We start from the raw sequence: 12,167 nt of genomic DNA, 5'->3' as shown, positions 1-12,167 counted from the left end.
CTTATATTTTCCCTCCTTTTGACAATATGATTCTTGCACTATAGCACACATTGATCGAGGGAAAATGTCTGATGTATTTTCTGCATTCACAGTGCACACAGTTGTGTGTACAGTATGTGTGACATTGTGAGTGAGTGTGTGTATGCATGCGCGTGCATGCATGTGCATGTTTTGCCAACAATGGGGTTGCCCAGAGGTTATATAAAGACCAGTTATTCACTCTGCTAGGTTATACCATGCATCATGCAATACGACCTTTATAGGAAGTCATTTATTATGTGATAAGCAACGGGAGAAAAGCACCCTGTCAGCACCCATCAAGATGCCAGGGTTTGATAGGCCAGGCAAGCACAGTAATCAATCTACTTTGAAACTTTATGCAGGGCTGCAGAGAAATTCGAAAAGTTCTTGTTTTGGATTCTCAGTCAGTAACTTTACTGTAGCTTTCTGACATTTTGGAGTTTGCAGTGGTGGACAGTTGCAGTGGTATGGCTGCTGCAAGCATACCTAACTTTAGATACTCATAAATAATAAACAGATACAAATTATGTTGTCTATTGTGCTCAAAACATAACATATTTACCATTTGGCAGGAAGGGACATACACTTTAATGTTAAGCAATGTTATTGCGAAGCTTATTGGGAGCCTATCACTCTCAGTTTTACCCCACAACAGAGTGACGTCAAGGGTAAGATATACATCTGTCTAATTTCCTGCTTGTCAGCCTGCCATCTGGCCCCGAATCACAATGAAAGATGGGAAAATGTCCACTGGGAACAGACATCAATTCAACATCTATTCCACGTTGATTCAACGTCATTTTATTGAAAAGATGTGGAAACAATGTTGATTTAACCAGCATTTTCCAAGCAGTGAAGGGAGAAATAGGGCCTTTAAGGACACAAACACATTTTACTGGGTGAATTGAGGATCTGATTTACCCATCACTGTATCTGCGCTCTGTATCAATGTAGCTGTATATCATGTTTGTTCACCATTAAGTATTTGACTATGGACCCTTCCCGCATCTTCGATAACCCCTATTCACGAGATTGGACTTCATGCAAGCTGCCAACGCAACCCCCCTCATTCAAGCTAAGAGTTTTCTAACTGAGCCAGAGACTGAGTGATTTTCCATTGAGGTTAATGCCAAGAGTTTTTTCTCTTAATCTCCATTGCTGAGTAGCATCGCATCTGGCTTCTTGGAATCATGTGAAAGTACTATTGAGCACTGCCGGCCAGCTCGTTACGAGAAGAAAAGGGGATAAAAAGGAAGAAGTCACCCTTCTTTTCAAGAGCAATGTCTTTAAATAAGTCTAAAGTTAGACGTGTATTAAGACCTAAAAGCACCCTCACATTTGACAACCCTAATTATCCCATAGATTGAAGCTTGGGCAGGAAGAGAGGCGATGTCTGTGACTTTTATAAGGGAAGTGATATTCTCTAGCAGAGAGTGGGGCGCAGGCACCGATTGAAGAAAAAAGTCCATTAGCGTCTTGCCTCTTTTAAAAGGAAATAACATCTTTAAAGGTCCTTAAAAGAAAATAGGTCTTAGGAGCCGGTGGTGGTACACGTCGCAGACGGAAATAAGGAGGTACCTATAGAAGTGCTGATTAGAAAGACCTCATACGCTGTCTTCTGCGCTTTGGCCCAAATACGGTTCACTTAGCGGAGCAACGCAGAACATGTATGTGCTAGCGTGGCACACACATGGAGTTCAGATATTTATGAACTACTCACACAGTCCCATTTGAAATATGAATGGCTTATCCATAGCTAATCACAGCCAGCAGTATTTATCACAGCCTTAATTTTGCCGGGACCCAGGAAAAGTATCTGCTACCTTGGCAGAAACTAATGGGGATCCATATTAAATAGAAATACAGTATGTGCTATGTTTCTAATAACAGATATTGTTAGTTGATGAGTGTCCCCTTCTTAGTAAAGGAAATGCCGCACACCACTTATTTACGTGGAAATATAACCATGCCTGACACAAGGTCAAGAATAAAACATTCAATCCGACCCTCTAATGATACCAATGACTGCTTGATGAGTTACATGTTGCGTCAGGTAGCCTAGCGGTTAGAGCGTTTGGCCAGTAACTGAAAGGTCGCTGGTTCGAAGGTGAAAGATGACCAGGTGAAAACTCTGTTGATGTACCCTTGAGCAAGGCACTTAGCCCTAATTTGCACCATGGTACAATGGCTGACCCTGTAAAACAACAAGTTTCACTGCACCTATGTGCATGTGCATGTGACATGTGTAAGTGTTCGATTAAATCTGTAATGCTGAAGAACTGCAATACAGTGTGTTTTAAATGATATGACAATGAACCCGTGTTCACAAAATACTGCATGTCGGCTCAATTGGAAATGAACTTTACATTTCAATTGCGCTACAGCATAGATCTCCAGCGCTATGGATTGAATCGAGTCCTAAATCTCAACTCAGGATTTCAGCTTGTGAGTCTAGTCAAATTCTCATGAAAATAACTCTCTCTATGATCACCCCCTATCCTCCCTCACTCCAACACACACGCACTGCAGGTGTCTTTGTCCCCTACTGTTCCTCTCATCTTTGTCCTGATTCTCTTGCAGGTGACAGAGACTCGTACTGGCCCACTGGGATGCAGCAGCTATGATAATCTGGACTCGGTGAGCTCTGTCCTCCTGCAGAGCCCGGAGAGCAAGCTCCATCTTCAAGGTAAACATCCCCGCTCATGTCCCTGACCGTACTTCCACCATGGGAGTAGAGTTCTGCAGGGGTCAGCTTTTTTCTGCCGCACCCACCCCCCACTGGCCACATCAATTAATTGCCCCATCCGATATCCAACATCAGGACAGATTTTCCTCCACAACCTGAACCTCCTGTATAGAATTCTTCTGAGAGCCGATCCATGACCCGCTAAATAAAATCTATTCATTGAATTGTTTTTATGACTCCAAAGTAGTAGGATATTAGGCTATCACTGGACTAATTCATTTGTCTGCAATTCTATTCAACATTTGGTTAAAAGGAAACCATGCCATGAATTAAGAATGATAGGCCTATCTTATTATTTTCACAATACTATGCAGCACATTGACTCAAATCGCTTTGAAGAAGAACCTTCTAATTAGCCTTCTTCTTACCTAATGAAAGCTTATAGACGACATAACAAAACAACACCTTTACATTTGTCACGTGTGCTCCCTCTCCGGCCTCTAGGTCCCCAGGCTGCTCGTTACGGCGCACACCTGTCACATTGTTACGTGCACCACGTCATTAGACTCACCTGGACTCCGTCACTTCCCTGATGACCTTCCCTATATATGTCACTCCCTTTGGTTCCTTCCCCAGGCGTCATTGTTTCTGTTCCTGTGTCATGTCTGTGCGTTGTTTGTGTTTCTTATTTCTGTATTATGTTGTGTTTATTTATTAAAACACTCACTCCCTGAACTTGCTTCCCGACTCTCAGCGCACATCGTTGCAACAATCAATATTGTTTAGATAATACAATTGTTTAATTGAAAGTTAAATAAACAATTCCCGGAATCAAATAGGCTATAGGCTGCAAAAATAGCATTCATTTATTTAGTTAGCTATTGACGACTCAAACTTTTACCAGCCGCACAGGTTTAAACTTTATATGACTTGTGTATGATCTAATTGAACGAAATCCTGAGTTAATGTAATAATTAACTGAATTATCGTAACAAATACCTACTTGCACTTTTGCAAGCTGTGTATCCATCTACAAGCTTGTTGTCCTCCTTGTCCACAATGACCCTAAAATAGTTCCAAACTGGTGATTTCACATAACATTTATTTTTATTTTTTTCTGTTACATTTTGCTTTTTACCATTTTTACATCACATGGACAAATTAGGAATTTTTCAGCACCAGACAAATAATGGACAGTTCCCTGCGCTCTCTCACTGCATGGCTGATAGCCTTGGCCTAGGCTATGTCTGCCTCACCGCCACAAAATAATGGAATTCGCATCGCAATTCAACACAAAAAGCTCCTAGGTTTGTAGAAAATATTTTATCTTTATTTAAAACATTTTCAACCCCCAATATAATTGTTCTGAACCACGAGCCTGCCTGTGGGTTGAAATAATATTTTCATTCCACTCATCAGCCAATTTTTCTTTTGCGGATCCACTGCGGGGAATCATGAGTATCCAACCCAATGCTACAATGGCTGGAGGGTTAAGGGTCAATATTCCACTTTAGCCCCCAGTCCATTCACATAATGAAATTCTGTTCATACATAGAGAAAAAGCCTCATAGGGACTTTCACCTGATTTGCGCTGTCTTGCGGACTGAATATGAATGTATTTTGTGGAATGAACCAGAGATTTGCTCCATAATTCCACTCTGGGAGATTCTCTCCCATTCATTTTGTCATGGATCTTCTGTCCTTATGCTAATAAAATTGTCATACAGTTTACCTGACACTTTTATCCATGGTGTGTTTGGCCCATGAAGGAATCAAACCCAACAGCCTGAGCAATCAGAATATTTGAGTTTACTTCATTTTAGACCTCCCAATCAATAGGGAAGATTTTGTTATGTTTATTTTATTAACTTATTTACAGAAGTTTATTTATAGTCTGAGTATACTTAGATCACATACTGTATTCAATATTACATTTGTAACATTAATTGACACGCAAATATCATATTTGAGTGGCAACTATAAGCTTGCAAAGTAGACAACTATAAGCTTGCAAAGTAGACAAACGTTGTAATTAGTGAGTTGCTTTTGAAGGAATCCTTCATTGTCATCTCCAACACTTCTTCTATGAAGAATCACCTGCAACTGTATCTTAGATGTACCACAGCTCCCATTGGGACAGTGATGAAAGCCACCGTTAAAAGTGGTCAAGTTTCTGAGACAAGCTATCACTTTTTAATTTATGCAGTTTACCTTCATTATCAAAAAACAGATATTTTCGACTACACCACTAAATCTCTCACCAAAGGAATCATTAAGTGCTCTTTGGATTCAGACAATTTATTTAGTCATTTTTTTCATTGGATGAGTTAAAGATACAATATACAATATTCATATAATTTCGTATTCTGTTAATATCATATGTTCCATTCATTATTTCACACATCTTATTGTTGTACCTGTGAGCTGACATTCAGAAGAAGAAAATTAAACATTTAAAAAAAGGTACATAACTACAAAGTATTGATCATATTACAGTTAAAGTAATAATACATTCATCATGTACAGGAAAATAAAACAAAAAAGAAGTGGGCCTCCACCCCCAACCTCCTATCTCATTCCCCCAACCCTTAAAGGGTTGCTTGTCAGTCACCCCCCACCCCCTAGTCGTCATTAAGTAACATAGTAGATGCAAAGCAAAATTAATAATACATTATGTCCTAAAAGCATTTAACTGCAGGGCACTCCCACATCATATGAATGAACGTGCCATCCTGATTTAGGGGATACAGTGAACAGTTGTGAGTTGGGACCAATTTCATAGCAAAATATTTCCTTGGTGTTAAATACAGTCTGTGAACAAAATGTAAATGTATACATTTATGGGATTCTAAGAATATTTTTTTCCATATTCTGTTCCAGTTGAAGGGTTGTTCAGCTCACTTAAATCTGTAGACCATACTTTTTTAATGGATAGCTCAGAATATGAGCTTTCCAAAAGTTGTTTATATATTCCAGAGATTAGTCCTTTCAGGAGCCCATATAATTGATTTATAAATCCCATGATTGGAGGTTCGGTAGTTGGGTTTGCCAAGGGACACCATAGGCCAGCATAGCCAACCTGAATTGTAAATATAGAAAACATGTGTTACCTGGTAATGTGTATGTGTCTTTTTCAAATCATTACTGTTCAGGGGCAGCAGGTAGCCTAGTGGTTAGAGTGTTGGATTAGTAACCGAAAGGTTGCAAATCTAATCCCTGTGCTGTCAAGGTAAAAATCTGTCATTCTGCCCCTGAACAAGGCAGTTAACCCACTGCTCCCAGGCTGTCATTGAAAATAAGAATTTGTTCTTAACTGACTTACCTAGTTAAATTTTAAAAAAAGTTATATTTCCAAGGTTATGCATTCCACATTGGACCCCTGGGGGGGATAAAAAAGCGCATTCTCCAAAATGTAATGCATTGGAGTCTAGGCATGCCATTTTGTTTTGCAGTTACACTGTTTTTCAATTTTGTCCCAAAAATAAATTGTATGAGCAATAATAGGACCAGAGTTACTCTGTCTGTCATAAATGCTTTCAAACTGAATCTATAGGGTATAAAAGGGCTTCATTCCCATGCAACTGCTGTATGGCCTCTGTTGCTTTGGAGACTAACGTTTTGTCATCCAACTGATATGTGACAGCCAGATGAAAAGCCTTTATCTTGCAGGTTGATACGATTCGGTGAGAACGAGATGAGTTTTTCAAATGCTGCTATTTCATGAAGGGGTGTTTTGAAAGCAATTTTTTTCACATTAGCCTAAAGTAGGTGGTTTTAAAGTGTACTACAACTGAAATATATCCTCTAAAAGCAATTATAATCTCAGATTTAGAGTTAATTAGAAAGCTTTTGTCATCAGAGTGGTATTAATATATGCCAACTATCACAAACTCTTCAAAATTGATGACACTTCAATGTCATTCCTGAGCTGGTGACACCTCTTTACACTTTAGTGTCTCTTCAGAGAGTATTATGATTTCATAATCATTTAATCCAGCTAGTGGTATAAACGGCTGTGACAGATCAGTATTTCCATGTGAAAATGTTGCTCTTATATTCCTGTTAGTATGACACGTATGTGTGAACATTGAAGCTACTGTATGCCAAAAGCAGAAGCTTTGGATATCTATGCTACAGTAGATGGCTTGACATCACCTCCAACCTTTAAACTAATGCTGGTTGTTTGTGCCAATTGAACCTCAGGTCCTATAAACTGCACAATAGAGTCATTTGTCTTCTCTCTTTGCTGGTGTAGTGCCTCTCCACACATCCTCGATTGATCATCAAATATTGAACTGAAGCCGCGAGGTGTTATGCCCTCTGTGAATGTCAAGGCCCACATGCAGATAACGAAAGAATACACTGACAGCCCGCTCTTAGAAGTGCTTACTACTCTCAGCATATAAGGAGTGATCAGATGACATTTGCACTTTGCAGCAATCATTTCGTGATGTGTGTTGGTATGGTGGTGTGTATTTGTGTGGGAACTGACAGCGTTTTAGATACTTTGCAGATATGAAACAAACAGACAAGCATAATATCAGTTTTTTTTAATCCCAGTTTATGCTACAAAAGCAACTTCATAAGAGGGTTTAAAAATAGGTTATATTTGATTCAACATTCCATGACATACACTAAGGCATTGCTGGCAGAATAGATGGATGCAGTTCAATGCATGATTAATATAATTCACCAATACATTTCTTGGCAGACCAATAAATATTACTATCAGGTTGTAAATCACAGCTGGCCTGGTACATTGTTTGCTGCCTCCATTTGGGATGCACTGTTTCAGTTTCAGTGATTCAATGTTTTGGACAGAAACTGACAAATGTAACTAAGGCTGGGAATGTCAATAATGTCAATAAAACTAGCAAGGGCAATGATCACAAGTAAGTCAAAATGTGGTTAATATGCTTGCATGTCTATTTATGTGGCATGCTAAAAACACAGAGCCTAACTTTAGCTAGCTAGCTGCTAGGAGGATGTGATGTCATTATAGGAGTGGGTGAATCACTGACTTTTTCCCCTCGTATAATTTTTCAGTGACTACACAGCTATAGATGCACTTGTCATTTGGTTAGCTAGCAAGACATGTGAATCGCTTTGCTAGATAGCTAACTATGCTGAACGAATGTGGAACACCGCTGACCGGTGTCAGTAAACCGGTGTCAGTAAACGTAGGCAAAGAAAGTACCAGTTAGTCACAAAAACTCTATTTAACATGTAAACAGCCTAACAAGCTCTGCTAGGGTGAGAAAAATGGTCAGTGAGGTGTTTCCTCATTTGTGTCTGAAAGTAACGAGCTAGCAAGCTAGTCAAATTTAGCCGGTTAGCTTGGGTGCTTGGTTGGGACAACGCATGCATTGGCAGGCAAGCTGCAGAAGGATGAGCAGGGTATTCCCCATCATTTATCAGCCAACTTGCTGAAAAAGTTTGAAAGGGTTTGCTCAGGACTGGCAGCAGGCAGGTGTGAGTGCATCTGCTCGCACAGTGAGGCGAAGACTTTTGGAGAATGACCTGGTGTCAAGAAGGGCAGCAAAGAAGCCACTTCTCTCCAGGAAAAACATGGCCAGGAAACTCCTCAGACCTTAATCCCATTTAGAATTTGTGGTCAATCCTCAAGAGGCGGGTGGACAAACAAAAACCCACAAATTCGGACAAACTCCAAGCATTGATTATGCAAGAATGGGCTGCCATCAGTCAGGATGTGGTCCAGAAGTTAATTGACAACCTGCCAGGGCAGATGGCAGAGGTCTTGAAAAAGAAGGGTCAACACTGCAAATATTGACTCTTTGCATCAACTTCATGTAATTGTCAATAAAAGCCTTTGACACTTATGAAATGCTTGTAATTATACTTCAGTTTTCCATAGTAACATCTGACAAAAATGTCTAAAGACACTGAAGCAGCAGCAAACTTTGTGGAATTTAATATTTGTGTCATTCTCAAAACTTTTGGCCACGACTGTATATAGCCTCGCTTCTGTTATTTTACTGCTGCTCTTTAATTATTTGTTACTTTTATTTGTATTTTTTTTATACATGTTTTACTTAATTAACACTTATTTTTCTTGAAACTGCATTGTTGGTTAAAGGCTTGTAAGTAAACATTTCACTGTAAGGTTGCATTTGGCACAATTTTATTTTATTAGATTCATTAAGTTTTAGCTCATCTTGCTCTGGCTAGCATTATTTGTTGATCTTGTTGTTGTTTATGTGACCAACCGGCTCGATTGGGTCTTATGTAGCAAAATTTTAAATTGTGTTTTTTACATTGGATAAAAGCAGAGACTCAAAGCTAGAAAATAATATATCATACACTATACTAGAGGAACAATGGGAAAGTAATTCAGCTTTGATTCACCTGGTCAGCTGACTATTCACTTGTAACCTCACTTTTGAGAAAAGGGCCCTTGAATGTTTTGGTGTACCTAGTGGAGAGCTCTTCTTTTTCTATACCCATTCAGCATTGTTCACTCCCTCTTAAGCTTTAGCCTCACCCATCTCTTAAGGATTCACATGTGAGACCATGTACTAAACAACCAAATATTTCAAGACTAAATTCTGGTTTATACTACAAGCGTGTTTGTACATTTAATCTGTAGTGCCAGAGTGTGGTCAGATTGTTAGTTCGTAAATTCAGAGCGCTCCGCTCTTGGAGCGTTCAGAACGCACACTCGACACTGTGGCCGAGGAGTAGGGTTGATCCGAGCTTTCTAACCTAACAACAGCAGTCAAGCACTTAACTTCTTATGGTATAGGGGACGCTTCCGTCCCACTTGACCAAAAGCCAGGGAAAATGCAGCGTGGCAAATTAAAGCTACACTCGTTGTGAATCCAGCCAACATGTCAGATTTTAAAAAGGCTTTTCAGCGAAAGCATCTGAAGCTATTATCTGATGATAGCACAACAGTAAACAAAGAGAGTAGCATATTTCAACCCTGCAGGCATGCCTTACCTTTGACGAGCTTCTTTTGTTGGCACTCCAATATGTCCCATAAACATCACAATTGGTCCTTTTTTTGGATTAATTCCGTCCATATATATCCAAAATGTCAATTTATTTGGCGCGTTTGAACCAGAAAAAAAAAGTTTCCAAATTGCGCAACGTCACTACATAATATCTCAAAAGTTGCCTGTGAACTTTGCCAAAACATTTCAAACTACTTTTGTAATACAACTTTAGGTATTTTTAAACGTTAATAATCGATCAAACTGAAGACGGGTCTATCTGTTTTCAATAGAGGACGAGAGGAAACTAACGCTACTTTAAGTCTTGCGCAACTCTCAACAGTGTTACCCATTTCCTAGATGGCCGTACTTCTTCATTGCACAAAGGAATAACCTCAACCAAATTCCAAAGAAAGGTGACATCCAGTGGAAGCGATAGGAACTAGAAGACAAGTGCCTAACAAATATTGTTTCCCAATGAGAACTAACTGAACAGACAGAAACCCTGAACGGTTAGTCCTCTGGGTTTTGCCTTATACTCACAGACATGATTCAAACAGTTTTAGAAACTTCAGAGTGTTTTCTATCCAAATCTCCAAATCTACTAATAATATGCATAACTTATATTCTTGGCATGAGTAGCAGGAAGTTGAAATTGGGCACGCTATTTATCCAAAAGTGAAAATGCTGCCCCCTATACCTTAAGAAGTTAAGCATACTGGCTAATGTTGGCTAGCTTGCTAGCTGCTTCCAGACACAAATGAGAGAACAGCTCATTGCCTGTTTTACTCGCCCTAGCAGTGCTGGTTAGGCTGTTTTTATGTTATCCAGAGCATTGGTGACTGCAACTGTGCTGCTGGCAACAATTTAATTACGTTTTCTGCCAACGTTGACTGACACTGGCCATATTCAACGGGTGTTGAGCATTGATAAACGCATCAGTTGTTCTGCACTCAGACGAGAGTGCTCTGAAATCGGAGTAGATAACCAGAGCGAATTTACCATTTATGTCTATTGACAGTTTTTACAGTGACATCATGAACATTCTTTTGAAATGGTTACTTGGATCGTGAAATATTTTGTTTAGATATGTAGCTAGCTAGCTAAACAATGAACCATAATTCCAACTCATAACGTTACTACCCTGCATGAATCTGCAGGTAGCTAACCAACCAGGTCCAACGTTAGCTAGCTAACATTAGGCTATAACTAGCAATGCAAATGGCTCTGAGATACAAATAATATTACTACACAGATAATACACCTATCGTTAGCGAGCAAGCTAGCTCGCTAACAGTACACTTTAACTTGAAATGAAAATGACTTTCTGACAAAATGAGAAACATCTGAACATTTTGATAGCTAGACTATGGATGGACGCTTCTCCCTCTGCCACGGATGCCATGGTTGCCCTTAGTTTGAAGATGTAATGTAATCCGGACACAGGTGTTTTATACAACAGCCTTCTGTGTGTACTCTTTTCGACTCTGTCTGCATATTTGCAATCAAACGGCAGAATTTTCTCCATCTACTTAGCTATCATACTCTAATTCCACTGATTACAAAACTCGGTCCTCCAAAAAGTGGAGAGCATCGCTTATGCAGTTCTACTACATGATATCTTTCAAAATATCCGCTTTAGAAAGGAATACCTTCACATACTGACCAGCTCATGTGGTGCTACATGGCAGATCAATCCGAACTCATCTTTCGTCATATCCAGCCCACTCATTATCTCAGCCAATTATGGCTAGTGGGAAGGTTGCCTACTTTTTCCGTGGCTAAACCAATTAGTCTCATAATTTATCAATTGTATTAATATTTACCGATGGCATACAAGTTTGTTATTACACATGTTCCAGAAGGCATTTCTGCCACAACACGTCCTGGCTGGATACCCACTCTAGCTCGCTGAGTGTGGAGAGCTGGCACCGAACACACTGGGCTATGACGGCGCACTGTAGGAATAGTGCGTAGAGCCAGCGTAGGACACACTGGACCGTGGAGGCGCACCGGAGGTCTGGAGCGCAGAGCTGGCACAACTCATCCTAGCCCGGCAAGTGCGGGGAGCTGGAACAGGCCGCACTGGGTTGTGTTGGCAAACTGGGGATACCATGCATAGAGCTGGCGCAGGATAACCTGGGCCGAAGAGATGCACTGGAGGCCAGGAATGCTGAGCCGGAACAATCCCTCCTGGCTGAATGCCCACTCTAGCATGGCAACTGCGGGGAGATTGCAGAGAGCGCACCAGAGGCATGGTGCACAGAACCGGATAACACGGTGCTTGACCAGTCACTCGCTCACCACGGTAAACACGGGGAGTTGGCTCAGGTCTGAACCCTGACTCCGCCAATCTCCCCAGGGCTGCCTCTCGTGCTTGCTTCGTTGAGCCAACACCTCGTAACATTGCCGTTCCGCTTTAGCTGCCTCCATGTCCTCCTTCGGACGGCGACTCTCTCCAGCCTGCGCCCAGACCCCTTGACTTTTCCACATTTTGTTACGTTACA

General features: G+C 40.5%; 1 protein-coding gene across 1 annotated transcript in view; it reads left to right on the top strand.

Moving 5' to 3' along the window:
* The window catches only part of LOC139388673 (BMP/retinoic acid-inducible neural-specific protein 1), a 123,598-nt gene that overhangs the window by 79,837 nt on the left and 31,594 nt on the right, over nucleotides 1-12,167 (top strand). The window contains exon 5 of the mRNA XM_071135493.1: nucleotides 2,602-2,707. Coding sequence (XP_070991594.1) covers nucleotides 2,602-2,707 — 106 coding nt within the window. The remainder of the gene's footprint in view (nucleotides 1-2,601; nucleotides 2,708-12,167) is intronic.

Source organism: Oncorhynchus clarkii, chromosome 29 (genome assembly GCF_045791955.1).
Source record: "Oncorhynchus clarkii lewisi isolate Uvic-CL-2024 chromosome 29, UVic_Ocla_1.0, whole genome shotgun sequence".
NCBI classification, from domain to species: domain Eukaryota; kingdom Metazoa; phylum Chordata; class Actinopteri; order Salmoniformes; family Salmonidae; genus Oncorhynchus; species Oncorhynchus clarkii.
This window is presented reverse-complemented; position numbering and strand designations above follow the sequence as displayed.